Source organism: Spermophilus citellus (assembly GCF_964194105.1).
Source record: "Spermophilus citellus genome assembly, chromosome: 19".
Taxonomy (NCBI): Eukaryota; Metazoa; Chordata; class Mammalia; order Rodentia; family Sciuridae; genus Spermophilus; species Spermophilus citellus.
Window position 1 is genome coordinate 22195863 of NC_138201.1, and position 19854 is coordinate 22215716.

At 40.1% G+C, this 19854-nt stretch overlaps 1 protein-coding gene across 1 annotated transcript in view; it reads left to right on the top strand.

Annotated features, from left to right (window-relative positions):
• The window catches only part of LOC308638623 (uncharacterized protein), a gene marked incomplete at its 3' end in the record, with an annotated part of 126577 nt that extends 107052 nt beyond the window's left edge, over nt 1–19525 (top strand). Inside the window, exons 35-37 of the mRNA XM_081276243.1 lie at nt 852–995; nt 4043–4110; nt 19444–19525. Of these exons, the coding sequence (XP_081132369.1) occupies nt 852–995; nt 4043–4110; nt 19444–19525 (294 nt within the window). The remainder of the gene's footprint in view (nt 1–851; nt 996–4042; nt 4111–19443) is intronic.
• Nucleotides 19526–19854: the final 329 nt, after the last annotated feature.

Consider the following 19854-nt stretch of genomic DNA (forward strand, 5'->3'; position numbering starts at 1 on the left):
AAGTTTATTTTTAGTCATGCCAATCAACTTAAATCTGAAAATAACTGTCCTGATATTTTTTTCTTTATCCATGACCTCTCCACCTCTTTAAAAAAGTGTGTTTGTCATTATGATAGGTTGGGACAAATGTGATGAACTGCAGCAAAAACAGTGGATTTAATCTGTAATTTATTGCATATATCCATGATAAAACTTGCTCATAGTTTTCTTTATTTCAAGGCCCAATTGCTTATCTGAAATAGTCTTTCAGTACAAAGATAATCGTAGCCATCTACAGTTCATTAATTTGGCACTGAACCCCCATTTCCAGACTAATGAGGCGGCAGGATTTATGTAGAGCAGGAGTGGTGTGAGGGCCAGTGAGATTTCTAGGAGCTGAGGACAGGCACTGAGGTGGAGAGCAGGTTACCCAGGGTCTCTCTTATTCCTCATGGAAGTATATTGGAATTATTTCAGCAAAGGTTTGAAGATGTGAGGATTTGGGGGTTAATTTGAGCCTCTAATAAGAGGGGTAATAACCTCTGTAGAATTCACCACCACCAGTGAGACTTGTATAACCATTTCTGATTGAGAATTCAGTGGGTTGTTGAGCATTGCAACCTTATCGAGGGCAGTACATAGAAAGGGCTTGACCCTGTTGCTAAAGAATGTGACAGTGATTAGGCAGGAGTATAGAACCTTCTGTTTCTTTCAGGGAATTCAGAAATAAATAGGAGCGTACACACATGTGAAAAATGGGATGAATATGTGTATGTAGTGATTGTTTTCAGAGTAAACATTATTATAAAATATTATTAATATATTTTAAAGTGAGCTGAGTAACAAAATCATTAACAGAAATATCTCATCAGGTAGTTGTGAGGCATCTTGAAAAACAACCAGCTGGTATCCTGAAATTACAATCTGCTTCACCAGAAGATTTACCACGTTTTCACACAAATTTAAAAGACAAAAGACGAGATTTAAAGAAGACACTAAGACAAATGACAAGTCAAGTATGTACAAAAGTGAACATGTCAACTGTAAATCTACACCTGCTTAAGTAATAAAAATGTTCCAGTACACTCATTTCAATGAATAGCTTTCTTTGTATTTTCATTATAATTGATTTTATATTTTGTGATCTTTACACTTTTTATTGTGGAATTTTTCTGTTACAATGTCATACATCTTTCATTAAAATATCTACCCTGAGGAAAGCTGAGACTTTTTTTTATAAACCCAGCACCTTTTAATGCTATCTCGACTTCCATGGTGATTCAAGGAAAATTAAACCAGAGGTACCATTTAATAGAATGTTTCAAGGAATTGTGTCATTTATTACCTTCATTTTTGTTCATGTATACACAATCTGCATGTAATTATTAAATGAATTTTTTTAAAGTGTACAAAAAAAGCTTTTATGCTTTTCTGAAAATACATGTATGGTGTAGGTTATTTTTTAATTATTGGAAAACCTAGGCTTTTCTCTTATTTTTTCTTTCATTTTAGATACGTTATGAAAGCATATAAATATTTGTAATATGTCTGGTACTGATACGAAGCTAGACAATGAAAAAATGTTATCTAGGTTCTTTCAGTAGATTTCTTAAAAGAAATTTTTATGATATATGTAATACACATGCCATCTAATCCACCCATTTAACATGTAAACTTCAGTGTTTTCTTTGTATATTAGCAGAGTTATGTAATCACTTACAGTCAATTTTAAAACATTTTCATGTTCTTGAAAAGAAGCCTGGAACCCTTTAGCTGTCAGTGGTCTAATCCCTCCATCTTCCCAAGCCCTAGAAAACCAATATATTTTTTAATAATTCATAATTGTAAACAATAGTAATTTATATATATTTTAAGTTTTTGTTCTTTTTAGATATACATGACAGTAGACTGTATTTCAACATACACATACATGGAGTATAACTTCATATTCTCATGTTTGTACATAATGTGGCGTTACACTGGTCGTGGATTCGTATATAAATAGGAAAGTTGTGTCAGATTCATTTGACTGTCTTTCCTATTACCATTCTCACTCCCATCCCTTTTGTCTAACCCAATGAACTTCTATTCTTTCCTCCCCACCCCTTATTGTGTGTTAGCATCCACTTGTGAGACAGAACTTTCAACCTTTGAATCGGCTTATTTCACTTAGTATGATAGTCTCCAGATTCATTAATTTACTACTGGCAAATGCTATAATTTCATTCTTCACAGCTGAGGAATATTCCATTTTGTATATATAACACATTTTCTTTATCCATTCATCTGTTGGAGGACACCTATATTGGTTCCATAGCTTAGCCATTGTGAACTGAGCTGCTATAAACATTGATATTGCTGTGTCACGATAGCATGCTGATTTTAAGTCCTTTGGGTATATACCAAGGAGCAGAAAAACTTGGATCGAATGGTTCCCTTCCAAATTTTCTGAGGACTCTCCATACTGCTTTCCAGAGTGATTGCACCAATTTGCAGTCGCAGCAGCAATGTGAGAGTGAACCTTTTCCCCACACACTCGCCAAGATTTATCATTATTTGTAACATTCTTGATAATTGCCATTCTGACCAGAGAGAGAAGGAATCTCAGTGCAGTTTTATTTGCATTTCTCAAATTGTTAGAGATGTTGAACCTTTTTTTTTCATATATTTGTGGACCATTTGCCAATGTTCTTCTGTGAAGTGTCTGTCAGTTCCTTTGTCCATTTATTGATTGGATTATTTGGGTTTTTTGTTTTTTAAATATTTTAAATTATTTGTATATCCTGCAGATTAATGCCCTATCTGAGGTGCATGTGGAAAAGACTTTCTCCAATCTGTAGGCTCTGTTCATATTCTTAATGGTTTTCTTAGCTGTGAAGAAGATTTTTAGTTTGGTACCAACCCATTTATGGATCCTTTTAAGAACTCTTTTGTAGTTGTAGATGGACACAATATCTTTATTTTTATTTGAGGATCAAACCCAGTGGCTTTCGGTGCTAGGCAATCACTCTACCACTGAACTATCAGCCCCCATTTACTGATTCCTGATTTTACTTCTTGCACATTGGGAATTTTGTTGAGGAAACTGGTTTATAGTTTTAACTCTAAAATTACTCCATAATGGATAGTTCATACAAGTAGATTTATACAACACCAGGTCTTTTTTTTTAAACCAGTTTCTTTGACTTAGAATAGTGTTTTCAGGGATCCTCTGGGTTGTAGCAAACATCACTATTTTATTTCTTTCTGTTGCCCAGTAGAATTCTATTTTATGACTATGTCACTTAGCCAATCATCAGTGAACCCTAAAATGCTTCCACTTCTTGACTACACCAGTACTACATGGCTGGGAACATGTATTTACAAGTTAACATGTGGACATGTTCTTATTCCCCTGCCTCTTGGTAGTCTTCGAAAATTGTGCTGATTTCATCATCTCTCTGTCTTGCTCATACTGTGCTTTCTGTCTTGTCCATTTTTGCTCATTTGGTCTCTTTTACTCAGAGCTCACATAAAAATAAATTTTTCTTGCACTTTCTGACTTTTCTGTCACCAACATTGTTTGCATGGTGATTATCTTGTAGAAATATAAACCCACTCAAGGTGACAGTAATATCTGATATTCACACCTATTCTAGAATAAATGGAAAATATATTTGCCTAACAGTTGTTTTCACAAAGTTACTACTTTATATCATACCAATAAGTTTTGTTAATAGGTTGACCTGTCAAGACTTTTATTCTAACTATATTTCATTGATTAAATACAAAATTAAATTTACTTAATCCAATAGTGAGTTTATCTGTGGAATGCTCACACTTTTGTCAGCATGGGGAAAAAAATCTAGGTTTCCCCCAACATTGTGTAGCCAGGATAGGGATTTATAGATCTGTAATCCTCAGCCAACTGAGAAGCTAATATATCCTATTATAGAAATTTAATCTACTCCTCACAATGCTGGTATAGATTGTTTTGTTGCAATTGAACTTAAGTAAAATTTGTTGAGTTTGTGTCAAATATTTTCAGCATCTTATTTTGATAGTGTGTTTTTTATTCATGCAGATAAATGATCTTACTACAAAGATGGACAGTGCATCTTCAAAACATTTACATCTGGAAGCAAACTACCAGTGTTTTTTGCAGAACTTGTTTTCTCTAAAAAGTGTCCAAGATAGATTTGAAACAATAGACAAGAATCAGAAGAAGCTGGAAGAAGATGTAGTAAACTTCCCAAGACACACACAGGGCACTCGAGTGGAAGGAGGCACTGAACAACCAGCAAGATGCGATTTAGACGAGAAGCAAAACCAAGTACTTCTGGTTTTACAGGCTATCTTATCATTTATCTGTAATGTGCTGTAACTCACTTCCCTGTAAATTGTATTTTGGATATATTCGTTATATGTGTATCCTCTATCATTGAGCAAAGTTGTTTTGAGTAATGATTGTCATCTGATAGTCGTTTGATATTTAATAATAGTGGGCATAAATAAGACTACAAGGAGAAAAAGAAAAAATGTGATGCAGAAACATACTTGAATTGTTAGGTTAAATTTTTCAGTTTTTATATTGAACTGATTCTATCATTCTTTAAATTTTCGGATGATCTGAGTACTAACATGAGAATGATTCCTGGCTGTGATCACAGTTGGATGGTACATAGCTTGCCTCGCCTGTGCCAGGCCCTGGGTTATCTCTGCAATAGAGAGGAGGAGGGGGAGATGGGAGGAGAGGTGGGCAGGGGATGAGGAGGTAAGGTGGAGAGGAAGAACTCGAGTATTTTTAGTTCAGGTTTAATGTAATTGGCACTGATGAGTAAAGTTTAAAGTCTAGTATCTTCTACACATGTAAAATTGCTGTCTGAATTTTTGACTCAGAACTAAACAAAATAAATATATAATAATTATTTGGGTTATAAATTGTTTTAAAGATATATTCTTTTAATTTTCTTTAGACCCAGGCAGCAGCTCCGGAAGTTTCAGAACAGTTAAGACAGACTGGTTTTGCTTCAATAAAAACTCAGATGGAGCTCAGAATTAGCAAACTGGAATCTGAACTGAAAACTAAGGAATACAACTGGAAAAATATAGACACTTCCATATAGATGAATCCAAGTTCCACAAGTACGTCAAAACCTAGACTGAAAGAGCAACTTAATCTCCTTAATTTGTCCCTACTGCATAACTTTGAGATGAGTAGCATGCAAAAGCTAACTAGACCATCTAATTTGTGGAAGTAATATTGGGAAATGAATGTACTTTTGAAATATTAGCCCAGGAAGTTTATCTTTCACCCACCTTTGCATTACATCTGGAAGCAAACTATCAAACTTTCTTCCCTTGGTGTTCTCCTGTATGTAATCTGGTTTATTAGACTCTTATAACTTCAGCCCTATGTGTGCAATATTGCTATCACTACACCCTGGGCACATTCTGGCACCTGGTAGATGAACTGCTTTTTAATTTTGATCTTTGATATTATCCTTAGATGGTACCTAGAGACAAAATGTCCTTTATACTTTTTCCTCTCAACATTGTCATACTTGTGAGAAAGGGAAAGATCATCACAGGGTTGAAGGGAAGTATAGCTTACAAAGTGGTTAAAAATATTCCCGTAGTCAGTGTGGGGGCCTGTGAATGACAGAAGGAACAGACAGGATTCTCCTGAAGTCCTGGTAACACCAACCCAGCTATCTTGTTCTCCCCAGTGGTGGTTGCTCTGACTTGGCTCAGTGCCAAATGCTTAATCTATCCAGATGATGGGTAGAATGTATATATGGCAGCAGTAAATGCTTGAAAACATCTACAAGGAATGTTCTTTAAGTTCTTGAAGTGGTTCACTGAATAATAAATCTTTGTAGCTTTACTATTATTTTCTAGTTGCCTATATTTAAGGGTTAGGATTTTGATCAGAATTGCATTAAATCCGCATAATGCTTTTGGTTATATGGTCATTTTGATAATTTTAATTCTGCCTATCCAAGAGCAAGGTAGATCTTTCCATCTTCTACGGTCTTCTTTGATTTCCTTCTTTAGGGTTCTGTAGTTTTCATTGTGTAAATCTTTCACCTCTTTTATTAAGTTGATTCCCAAGTTTGTTTGTTTTTTCTTTTTTGTTGTTGTTGTTCTTTTGAGGATGTTGTAAATGGGGTAGTGTTTCTCATTTCCTTCTCAGAGGACTTGTCACTGATATACAGAAATGCCTTTGATTTATGGGTGTTGATTTTATATCCTGCTACTTCGCTGAATTCATTTTTTAATTCTAGGAGATTTTTGGTGAAATGTTATGGGCCTTCTAGGTATAGAATCATATTGTCTGCAAATAGTGATAATTTGAGTTCTTCTTTTCCTCTATGTATCCCTTTAATTTCTTTCATTGGTCTAATTGCTCTGGCTAGAGATTCAAGAACTATGTTGAATAGAAGTGGTGAAAGAGGGCATCCCTGTCTTGTTCCAGTTTTTAGAGGGAATGCCTTCAGATTTTCTCCATTTAGGGCTTAGCATAGATGGCCTTTAAAATATTGAGGTATGTTCCTGATTAGCAAGAAATTAAAATACTGAAATCAACTGGATTCTTGTCAAGTTATTCAAAGCCTTCTCTCTTCTCACTTGCTATATTGTCACTGCACTCTAACTTCTAGTGACACTGGACCACTGCTGATTCTACAAGTGTTCTTCCTCTTCTCATTGTCTGCATGTACCTCTTCTCTTCTCTCTCTCTCTCTCTCACAATTTCTCCTCATCCTTCAGGTGTCAACTCATATATAACCTCTAATAAAGGACCTCCAAAACTGACACACATTTGGGAAAGAAGTCCCTTCTCAGTGTCCCCATAGGGTCCTGTTTTATACCTGTCATAATGCCAAGGAATCTGTATGTCAACTGCCTGCTTGCCTGCTTTTTAATCTATAATACATGACTGTTGAGGGGTGTCCATTATCATCTCCATATTGTCATCCTAGTGCTTGCCAGAGTACCCTAGCATATGGTGTAAGTTTATGAATAAGGGGTGGGAAGCCCAGATCTCTGATAGTCATGATAACTATAGGTAACACTATGGGCATATTGATTTTCATTGTAATTTTGTATTATGGACATACATATCTATTTTTCATTCTTGTGAACAATAAGAAGTTCTCAACTTTTTAACTGATTGATGCTTATAAAATATTTGAGACAAAAATGTAATTCTTTTTCTCTCCACTTGCTACAGAATTTGAATCTTGATCCACTGGAGCTTCTGCTTTAAGAATTACTAATAAACCAAGACAAGATCTATTTTTGGAAACATCACAAGGATATACAGAGATTTTTAAGAAAAAATATGATACGAAAGCTAATATTGTGTTTTTCAGACTCTTGATATAATACTTGGACTGTTTGATGAAATGTATGATGTTAAAAACTATGGAAGTGGATGTGTATATCATATATATGATGAAATTCTCAAAATAAGAAACTTTATGTACATCTACAAGAAAATTTGAAGTGCAAATGCAAACCAATTTTTATTGAGATATGTGTTTTCAAACTGTCTAAATGCTAGCATTTAAGCTTCATTCGAACAACCAAATGATCAACACTAATTTGGTGGATCCTAAATGTCACATTAATGATGAATTATTTATATTATATATATCACTGAATGTGGATCTAGAGATTTAGACAATGCTATTTTGATATGCTGGTTATGTTGATTGAGTGTGTTTCCAGGGAGAAATCCATTCATTAATGTGTTACTGTGTTAGAGTTATTATAGTACCATCACACATACAGTCTTTGTAAAATTTTTGTAATTTTAATCCGAAGCACTGACTTATCTAATCAGAAACAGCATTTGCTTAATGATTTTTGGCTTTTCTCTTTGATTATACAATTTTGGAAAATAATACTGAAGTTGCAGATTCTGGTATAAAGTACTCTTGCCCACTGAAGCATTTTAAAGTGAATTGCTAACATGTGTCATCATTCATGATTTTTTAATATTTTCTACAAGTCAGAAAATGCTAGATAACTACAATACAACACTCATAATAAAACTGATATGATTAACAAGTATGCTGTTACTTGGTGATGTTTTAAAAATTCATTTTTTCTTTCAAAAATGTTCTATTTTGACAATTTTGGATTTATAGAAGATTTGTAACAGTAGTGCAAAGAATCCCTAGGAAATATTCCCCCAAAATTACTATTTCATTAACTTGTTTTATCTATTTTCCTCTTTCTAGATAAATATAGGTACATAACAGTTTCTATCTCTGAATCATCTGCAAGATGCTCACAATGCATTTCTGAGTTTCTGACAAGGAGATTGGGTTCATGTGATCTTGTTAAATCCATTTCCTGGAGAGTGTGGTAGGACACATCGCCACTTCTAGTGACTCAGGAGGCTGACGCAGAGGGATGGCAATTTGGAGACCAGCCTCAGTAATTTAGAAAGACCCTGTCTCAAAATAACTGGGAGCCAGATGTGCTGGCACATGCCTGTCATCCCACTGACTTGGGAAGCTGAAGCAGGAGAATTGCAGGCTCAAAGCAGCCTCAGCAAAAGCAAGGTGCTAAGCAACCCAGTGAGACACGGTGTCCAACTAAAATCCAAAATAGGGCTGGGGAGGTGGCTTGGTGGTTTAGGGCTCCTGAGTTTATTCCCCAGTACAACAAATAAACAAACACTGTGTTTCTGTAAGGGGTTCGCACCTGGGCCTTCCTGCTCTGCAGTAGAGTCATGTGACTTCTTTTCACACAACTGGAGATGACTTTTTGGGGTATTGTGCTATATTTACTAAAGGAGATGAAGAGTGTGTGTGTGTGTGTGTGTGTGTGTGTGTGTGTGTGTGTGTGTGTGTTGTGTGTGTGCACCCTCTGTTCGTGTGTGTGGTGAAAATTTACTTCCAAGATGTTGGTTCTCTATTCATCTCATTTCTTTTGCTGAGAAGAAGCTTTTTAATTTAGATCCATCCCATTTATGAATTTTTTATTTTAATTCTTGTCCTACATGAGCTTATTAAGGAAGTTGGGGCCTAATCCCACATGATGAAGACTAGGGCCTACTTTTTCTTCTATTAGACTCAGCGTCTCTGGATTAATTCCTAGGTCCATGGTCCACTTTGAGTTGAGTTTTGTGCATGTTGAGAGAGAGGGGTTTAATATCATTTTGCTGCATGTGGATTTCCAGTTTTCCCAACACCATTTGTTGAAGAGGCTATCTTTGCTCCAATGCATGTTTTTGGCACTTTTGTCTGATACAAAATAACTCTGATTTTGTTGGTTGGTCTCTTGTGTTCTCTACTCTGTACCATTGGTCTACCAGTCTGTTTTGGTGCCAATACCATGCTGTTTTTGTTACTATGGCTCTGTAGTATAGTTTAAGGTCTGGTATAGTGATGCCACCTGCTTCACTCTTCCTGCTAAGGATTGCTTTAGCTATTCTGGGTCTCTTATTTTTCCAGACCTATTTCTATGAGGAATGTCATTGGGATTTTGATTGGAATTGTATTAAATCTGTATAGTGCTTTTGGTAGTATGGTCATTTTGACCATATTGATTATATCTATCCAGGAACAAAGGGGATCTTTTCATCTTTGCAGGTCTTCTTTAATTTCTTTCTTTAGTGTTCTATAGTTTTCATTGTAGAAGTCTTTCACCTCTTTCATTAGGTTTATTCCCAAGTATTTTATTTTTTATTGAGGCTATTGTAAATGAAGTAGTTTTCCTCATTTCCCTTTTAGAGGACTTGTCACTGATATACAGAGTTGCTTTTGATGTCTTTGATTTTATATCCTGCTACTTTGTTGAATTCATTTACTAGTTCTAGAAGTTTTCTGGTGGAATTTTTGGGGTCTTCTAAGTATAGAATCCTATCAGAGGCAAATAGTGCTAATTTGAGTTCTTCTTTTCCACTCTGTGTCCCTTTAATTTCTTTATTGCTGCGGCCAGTGTTTCAAGAACTATGTAAAATAGAAGTGGTGAAAGAGGGCATCCCTATCTGGTTCCAGTTTTTAGAGGAAATGTTTTCAATTTTTCTCCATTTAGAATGATGTTGGCCTGGGGCTTTAGCATAGATAGCTTTTACAATGTTGAGACGTGTTCCTGTTCTCCCTAGTTTTTCTAGTGAAACCCCCCTCCTCCCTCCCTCTCCCTCCTCTCTCTGTTTTCTCTCTCTCTCCCCCACCTTCCCCCCTTTCTTTGCTTCTGCTGCTTGTGCCAAACAGCCTTTAGGGTCCTTAGAGCCCCTTCTTGGCTGGTTGATGGAGGAGGTGCAGAAGGTGCCCGGCCTGTCTCCCCTGGGTGCCTGACTCCCCTGGGCACAGCCCGTGGGAACAGAGCTGACCCTTCATGGCTCTGCTGTTTGGACATACTGAAGGTTTTGTGTGTTTGTGTGTGTGTGTGTGTGTGTGTGTGTGTGTGTGTGTGTGTTTTCTTTAGATGGGGGCAAAGCTGTTCCAGAGCCCTGAGCTCCCTTTTCTCCACCCACCTGTTCCTCTTCTCCCTGCGGTGGCTTTGCTCAGTGCTGATTTGACCTCAGTTGACTGGTGAGACGCCTTGCTCCCCGAATCCTGGAGTATAACACCAGAGAAGCCACCTGGGCAAGGGCACAGTGGACAGTGGAAGGCTTCACCAAAGCACAGCAGAGAAGATTTCTCCCCGAAAAAAGAAGGGAACCTGAAAGGCGGAATCCATGGATCCCTCTTTTATAGCTAAGGTCTTCTTTCAGCTTTGCCACACTCCTGTCTTTTGCTTCCCTCTATCCTGCAGTGACAGAATGCAGGTGGGAAGGCCAAAAGGTAGGGACAGGTGGGCTGGAGGAGTAATTGAGCACCTCCCTGTTTGCTGGGAGCTGCTTCATGAACAGTCCCTTAGGATGGGTTCCAGGCCTTAGGGACAGTAACATTTCAATATCCCCAAGTGCTGCTCTGGTTCCTGGACTCCTTTCTCCATAATGTTCTCCATTTTTTTTATCTTACTCCATATTAGGCTCCATTTGCCTAATTACCCTAGCTAACTACCTATCTGTAAATCTGGCTTCAGTGATTGAGTGGAGTGGGGGTGGTGGGGCACAGCCTGTCTCTGGCCAGGCAGGCAACTGCAGTTTGCAGTCCTGACCTCTCTGTCCCTAGGCCTGTCCCCCTCCTCCCATCCCCAGGGAGGTCTTGCTGGAGGCTGATAGAGGGGAGGGGAGGGGAGCTGGGAAGCTCTGGTCTCTCGCACCTGAACCACCCCCAGCAAAGCTCATTCCCACCTGAGCTCAGTCTGTCTCTGCTCCTTGGTCTTCTCCTAGCCACTGTCCCTGCCATTCAGAGGGCTGGGGGAGGTGGACATGGACTCTTTTTGGCCTCTCTGATCTGTAATGACACCAGGCCACATGGCCTGGGAGCCAGACATCCATGCCAGATTCTCCGAGTCTCTGGGCTCACTTTGGATCTCTCAGTGGCATCTGCTCAATTCCTGAGCTGGTTTGGGCCTGGAATTTGCATTCTGAGCACCTGGTCTAGGTTCCTGCCAGTTTTGCATGGAGGTATTGGAGTCTAAGCTCCCTGGGTGACTGGTCACCATTCCAGTTCCCTTGGCTGAATAGCCTCTGGGTCGGCCTGAGACAGTCTGCACTGCCAATCCTGGGGTTTGCATGTCGAAATAGCCCAGCTCACAGCTCCTTTCTCACACACACACACACACACACACACACACACACACACACACACTTCCCCCCTCACACCCCACTCCCGGCTCCCACGGGGAGTTCAGCTCCAAAACAGAATACAACAAGCACCTGAGAAACAGGAACTTGGGCAGATTAACTTGAGCGCTGACAGCCCTTGGCTTCTCTGCTGCCCCAGCAGCCCTGGTTACTGCTTTTCACCCACAGAGACTTCGGGTCGCTAACAGACACCTACAGAAGAAAACCACAGCAGCAGAGGCAGGAGACCAAGCAATGGGGACAGTCCCTCCAAGCTCAGCGCATCAAAGACCCTAAGCTGCTTGAGCTGAGAGTCCCAAGGCTGTTACCAAGCTTGCACCAGAAAGGAGTGGACACTCTGCCCTCAATAGAAGGCACCAACTCCATTGCCTTGATGTACCCAAAATAAGCTTATGTATAAAAGTGAAATCCGTGCATTGCTCGGGGCTCAGACTTTGGGAACATCCTTCTGGGCTGTGCAACCACTAATCAAGTGTTGCTTCAGGGTCTTGGTGTCCAGACCCCCGTTTCCTGCCCTACTGCTCCTGCGCCATCAGGAGCCTGTCTCCTAGTCCATCCTCTCACTGTCTGCACAGTTCCCAGGAATGCCATTCCCAACAATTTCATCTGGATACTGCAGATCAGTACCTACATGCTGAGGTCCTGTGCCACTCACAGGGCCATGGGGCAGTGGGCCACAGCAGGACACGACACCCAAGGGAATTCTAACAGACCCGCAGAAATAATGGAGACTAAGACCAGCACCTCACCTTTTGAGGGGAGGGGAGTCAGGAGCTGCCACATAGGAACCCAGCGCCCCTGAGCCTTGAGTGACAAGAGTGTGGACATGTGGCCAGCCAGCCCTGGGCTGTGTGCGAGAAACATGAGCACTGAGCGCACAGGGTGGACTGAGCCCATGTGGCCCTTCTCTTTAGGGGGGGCTCCCTCTGATGTTTTTGCTTGCTCTGCCATGGTCCCCACACAGCTCATGAGATGGGCGTGGCCTCCCCAGATGTCAGTCAACCTGCTGACAGCTGACATCAGGAGCTAGACCCACCCCCCTGACCCCTGACCCCTTGCCTCATTTGAATGGCTTTTCCCTATAAAAGGGGTCAGCAGGTGATCTCCCCCCCTCCTTCTCTCTCTCTCTCTCTCTCTCTCTCTCTCTCTCTCTCTCCTCTCTCTCTTTCTCTCTCTCTCTTCCCCGACCCCTAAGGTCAGAGGAGCCATCACAGGACCCAAAGGAAAAGTCATTTCTCTGTCTCTGTGTGGTTATTTCGTGCAGCCCAGTTCCCCTGGAGTGACCCTGAGTGTTTTGTCATGAGACGGGACAATTGGTGGCCTGTAGGGGCATTCCGGGGTGATTTGTAGAAATGTAGTGTAGTTGGAATTTCTCTCTAGAAGTTAATCTTGCTTCGAATTGCAGAGTATTGTGGGCTGAATTGTAGAAAGTAAGTGAATTAGGCAGAAGAAAAAATCTGTGACGTTAAACATTTTTTTCTTTTTTAAAGAGAGAGAGAGAGAGAGAAAGAGAGAGAGAGAGAGAAGTTTTAATATTTATTTTTTAGTTCTGGGCGGACACAACATCTTTGTTGGTCTGTGGTGCTGAGGATCGAACCCGCGCGCACGCATGCCAGGCGAGCGCGCTACCGCTTGAGCCACATCCCCAGCCCCGAAGTTAAACTTTTTAATGTTTGGGAATATTTTGTCTGTAGAAAGAAAAAAAAATCATTTTTACAATTCTAGAGACCCTAAATAAATGCAAAGAGTTATTAAGATGGCTAATGGGACATGTTGTTAAGTTCAGTCCTCTCCCATGGGCAAAGCGCTTCTGTGGACTCTTGGTTTGTTTTTGTGAATCTTTATATTTTGAAATAATATTAGGTAAAGGTTTTCTGGGTTCATGTACTAGAGTCTGAGCTTGGAGAGGGAGAAAAGGGGGGAAACTTGTGATGAGACTTGATACAAGGATTCTTTACCTGTTAGAGAAGTGAATTTTATTTTCTCTTGTTTTTGTGAAGACTCACAAGGTTTATCCTGAGCCTCTTTGCTACATTCCTGTCCTATGGATCACAGTGGCTGTGACTCAGCTGCTGGGGACAATTTAGCTGCTGCTCCCTATGGGGTCTGTACTAGACCCCCAGCCAGCAGTGCTTTAACCCTTAAACAACCTGGCCTGGGTGCCAAGGGCAGACTGCCTTAAGATCTGGTAGGAACACTGGCGTCTGCTGTTAAAACTCACTTTTAAAGTCCCACGTGCTGCAAGGGAAGGTACAAAGACAGGAGAACACAGGCTACAAGTGCAGGTCACAGAGATAAGGCAGCCACTGCCCACCAGAGGATCCTGCCGCCTCCAGGAAACACAGACAATGGAATGCAACCAGCTAGGGTCACCATGGTAACGCCCCAAGCCTGGCCTGTTGACTGGCTTCCCGGTCCCGCCTCCCGCATGTTCACGGGCTTCTCATTGGTTCTTCCAATGTCACTCAAAATTTCCAGTTCTGCCTTCCAGCCACTAACCTGCACTTCCAGTTTCACCCAGACCTGCTGCTGCAACTGCACAGAGCCTGCAGTGTTAAGAATGCCCACCTACAAATGCTAAAGAAATATCTTTTTCAGGCAAAATCTAATTCCACAGGTTTCTAAGTTGCAGCCCTGAGCCTAACTTATTTTCAAAGCCAAATAACCTAATTTTTTTCTTTATGGCTGTATTATGAAGAAATGTTGGATAGGTAATATGACAATTATAAGAAATACATATGCTTTCTATTTTGCTTTTAGTTCTGAAGGTTATAGGGATGCATTTACATCGCAGGAACAAAAGGCGGCAATGTTCCTATGAAAATCAAGAAACCCTTATTCTAATTCCTGACTATATAATTGCAAGAAATGAGTAAATGTATACAAAGATTGCATTTCAGCTACATCATGCCATGGCCCATATAAGCATGCACTCCTAGTTAAGAATAAATTGAAATGATCCAAATACCTGAAGAACCACGTGGATACATAAAGTTAAGAAAACTTTAAGTTATGCCCTCATTCTTAATATATATTTTTTCTAGATATTTAAATAACCTATAGTTGTTAATCCATAAAATAATTAACATGCCTATGTTTAATTACTATATATTTATCTAATTATTTCTCAACAGAGAACACGATTTGTATATTTCTTATACATGCATTTATCTAATGCTCTGCCTTTTACTTACAGATATTTGAGATAAATAGATTTCACTATAAATTTGCTTTCAAGAGATAAAACAACCATTGAGTAATCTTGAACTCTCAAATTATTGTAGAAACTTTATAAGATGATAAACAAAATTCTGTTAACAGAAATATCCAAGAACTTTATATTTTCATTGAGATATTTCTTCTTATCAAGGTACAATAATTTGTTTACATTCTAAGGTTTTTAGAAATTATTCCGAAGTACAACCAGGAAAAATTCTAAAAGAAAAAGAAGATGCTTCAACAGAAAGGAAGTACACTAGAGGTCCTCAGAGGAAGAAAGAAATCATCTTTGGGTAAAACAAGAACTTTATATTCTAGATTTTAATGATAGAAAAATTTTCCTACATAGGAAAATCTTTGCATCATTATCTAGACAGATATAGAAAGTTAAAACAATTAAAAATGACATTTTTTTAATGTACTGGACTGACAATAAAAATTTTAACTGATTAATTCCAGGATATTTCAGACTATTTGCCTGATTTTACTATGCTGATGTGAGCTAAAATTTTTCCATATTTTTGACATGATAAAGACCTATAAAATATTAAGTTTATTTTCTTTAAGGAAGGTCTTTATTGCCTAATGATTCTTGCTGTTTAAGGCAAGGATTAATTTTGGTGAATAAATTCACATCCTGATTTAACACTAAATATATTAAACGGCTGACTTAGAACCCAATTTTGACAATTCTCCTTGGAGACTGAATCTGATTGATTCCCAGACACTGCTGATTGCTGCATATTTTGTTTGTTGCATAGTTGTAAGATTTGGAAGAAACATTTCATTAGAATTGATGTTCTCCAAAGTCAAGTCATACCTTGGTTTTAAGCAATAAAAGCTACAAACTTTGTTGGAAATTCATTGATAAGTAAGTTCTCTGACTGGACCTATGATCCATAAAAAATATGGTAGGATTTATATACTACTCCCTACCCTGGGAAGTAACCTTAATCATATTTTCAGAGACACCTCATTAAAGAATAATATTCTGAAATGTAGAGATATCTTAAGACCTCTAGGAAGAGACTGAGGGTCCTTTCTAAATTGTTAGGTTAAGCTAACTGTATTGGGAAATTACAATGATCGATTAAAGAAGTCTCCTTTTCATATCTAGCCTCAATCACTACTAACCAAAGTCCTTACAATTTTGCCTGCAGTTGCGTCACGCAGTGGTGAAGGGGATGGGAGGAGAGGCCAGGCAGGGATCTGGGAGAGCCTCCTGTGGGCTGTGGTCCCTGGTCAGCCACAGACATTGCGTGCATCCAGGACTTCAGCTGCTGGGCAGGCATCCGCGGAGAGACCCCGATGTCGTTGCAGGTGGACTTGTAGACACCACTGTGTCCTGCAAATGCAGAACAATGTCCTGCACTACCTATTGGTAACCCCCTAACGCAGGCCAGCAATACCCTCAGGGCCTGGGGGGACAGGCCACTTAAATGCCAGGGACAATTGTTCTCCTGAGCCAAAAGGGGTACAAAACAGGGTCTCAAGGATCAGTGTACTTGGGAATAAATGTGGATTCTGGAAGGGGACATAGGAGGCACTTAGTTTCCAAGTCCACCACTGACCATCATGGTGACTGGAATGAATTACCTCACTCATATATTACTTAATGCCTCACGGTTATGAACTTATTTTTCTCAGAAAATTCTTTTCTCCTCCTCCTCCCCCTCCCCCTTCCCCTCCCCCTCCCCCTCCTCCTCCCCCTCCCCCTCCCCCTCCTCCTCTTCCTCCCCCTCCCCCTCCCCCTCCTCTTCCTCCTCCTCCTCTTTCTCCCCCTCCCCCTCCTCCTTCTCTCTCAATTTTTAAAAATATTTTTTAGATGTCAATGGACCTTTATTTTATTTATTTTTACCTGGTGCTGAGGATAGAACCCAGTGCCTCACACATGCTAGGTGAGTGCTCTACCTCTGAGCCATAGCCCCAGCACTCTCCTTTTTTCTTTATTTTTTATTTGTAATCCCCACATACTGGTTTCTGTCAGTATTTATTTTATTGAAATTTATATATGGATATGTACGTGTGTGTGTGTGTGTGTGTGTGTAAGTGTGACACACACACAGAGAGAGAGAGAGAGAGAGAGAGAGAGAGAGAGAGAGGGAGAGTCTGTGTGTGTATAGATAATTCTCTATTAACATATTCAGATTAATTCCTTGCCCTCAAGTCTGAATGTGTCCCACCAATCTCCAGAAAAATTCACATGAGCATATTCTTCCCACTGAAAAAAGAGCAGTAGATGTTGATCTAGAGCTGATTTTGTGAATAAGTGTCACTATTTGAGACCTAAGAGAAGAAGAAAGGATAAATCATTAGTTTGAGTTTGTATTCAGGCAGAGTGGATCCTGAATCCCAGCACAAGTCTTTAAAACTCATGGGGCTTGGAAACATTCCTTTACGTTAAAAAGTTATTTAAGGGGCTGGGGTGGTGGCTCAGCGGTACAGCACTCACCTTACACATGCGAGACCCTGGGTTCCATCCTCAGCACCACATAAAAAGAAATGAGTGAAATAAAAGTATTGTGTCCAACAATTTAAAAAAAAATTTTAAGTTTTATAAGCCTCATTTATAAGAAAATGCAGAATTGTACCAACTGTCAAAATGCAAGCAATTCTTCAGTCTCAACTTTACCCACAACCTTGATGGTTTGCTTTTACTCTGACACATGTCAAAATGCAGAATGTTTAGCTGGACACGGTGGCACATGCCTGTAATCCCAGTGGCTCAGGAGACTGAGTTAGGAGAATTGCAAGTTCAAAGCCAGCCTCAGCTGGCTTAAGACCCTGTTTCTAAATAAAATACAAAATAGGGCTGGGGATGTGGCTCAGTGGTTGAGTGACCCTAAGTTCAATCCTCAATACCAAAAAAAAAAAAAAAAAAAAAAAAAAAAACAAACCCCAAATGCAAAATGTTTTTCCAAAACCTTGAGTCTGGGCTTTCCTTATTTGCCATGGTCTATATAAAGCTGTGATCATGGAAATATGTTATTTGGGTCCCAAGGATCAAAAATCCCTGAATGCTTTGGCTTTGGCTTTCATAACCCTGTCATGGGAACAAGCCCACATGAGCCTTTGGGAGGGAGAACTTTTGGGGACAGGAGAATCAAAGTGCTCAGATTGACAGCCAGCTCATTCACTGAAATTCAGCAACCTTATCAACCATGAGCTAATTACATGCAGCATTAGACCCCAGCTGAACCAGTCTGAATTGGTTACCAGCTTCATCATGAGCCAATAAATTGAGTATTTTTATCCAGTGATAGATAAGTAAATCACCAGGCAGAGTGGGTTCCAAGATTCAATCACTTGGGACGTAGAGGTTCTATGGCAAACAAGAGGTGCCTGACAGATGCTGATGTTTTTTCTCTCCTAATTTAAATTTAAAATCAAACCTCTTATTAGTGTTGAATTACACAGAATATGTGTGGACACGCATGCATACGATGGGTGCTAAATCTCTCACAGTGACCCACACCCCACAGGAAGAAACAGACACCACAGCTTGGCCCTTAGGTCCCAGTCCAAGTTACAAAATAAGATTTCTTTTGTTTAAAATAGAGCTTAGGTTAGGGGCTGCAGTTGTGGCTCAGAGGATCAGCGCTCGCCTAGCCTGTGTAAGTCACTAAGTTCGATCCCCAGCCACCACATAAAAATTAAAGGTATTGTGTCCACCTACAACTAAAGATTAAATGTTTAAAAAATAAAATAAAATACAGCTTAAACTCTTTTGGATATTTAAATGCATGTGACCTCCAGGGACACCCACCTGTGTTTGCTTTTGGAATCTGAAGTGGGAACGGCTCTGTGCCCAGTTATCAGGTGAGACATAGTGGTCACCATCTAGACGCCTCCTGGTTGGAGCTCCCTGCTCTCTCCAACAGCATCTCTCCTGGTCTCTGACCTGAGTAGTGAAGAAGTGCACTCCCTCCCCCTGGCAGGGCTGCCTTCTTCCTAAAGTCAGATGCATTTGCAAACTAGAGCATCCTTGTGTCCTGAGATGCATTGGAGGGTTAGAGTGAGTTCTGAAGGTCTACCTCCAAAATATACATAACTTCATTAGGAAGTTTATGTTGGAAACATCATAATATTTTAAATGCCCTGGGTTAAGTTATTGCAATGGGATTTCATGGTTCTTTTTAATCTTTAATGTGTGAATGTTCGAGAATCTTAAATGACACTTGAGACACATTTTATCAGTGTTGGAAGTTGCTGCTAATTTAGGGAGTGGTTTCTCAGTTCAAAGCTCAAACTGCCTCCTGATGAGAGCAGAAAGCAGAAAAGTTAAATGAAATGTTAAAGTGATGGCTAGGAAAGGGTGTGTGGTGGTGGGGAGATCTTGAGACACTGCAGATTGTTTAGAACTAATTGCAAGGACTCACCGTGGTAGAAAATGGAGATAATGGACAGGGACTGAGCGTCCACTGCAGAGGGTGACCCATTAGCCCTCCTCGGGGCAGCTCAGCTCCTAGGGCACTCTGCATGGCAGCGGGGTGTGGGTCTGCATTTGGGACCATGCACACCCTCCCTGACCACTGCTTTGGTTATTTCAGGTACCCCTGCCCCAAGTCCTCTCTGGAGTCAACATGCCCGCAGCCCAGCATCTCCACAGATGGTGTGGTGAACATTGGGTGATCATCCTGAAAGGATCCCAATTCTGTGTGGGGTTCCTGCATGAGAATAGCTGTGGTCTCTAGGGTTCCCCATTCCTCCTTCCTCCTGAGCTTTCTAAATGTCTGGAAAGCAGGCTTCAAACCCGGAAGATGCCAGTCCTGCCATCTGGCTCTGCATGGGTCTTTGAATGAATTCCTCCATTCCCAACTCCCTGTCCACCTTGCCAATGAGAAATTCCCCCTCCACATGATCAGCTCGGTTTCCCACCGAGTTGCAAACGGATGCACCATTTTTCCATTTGTTTTTTCTTCCAAGTACTGGCTGACAGTTTTTAAAGATTTTGTTTCGTG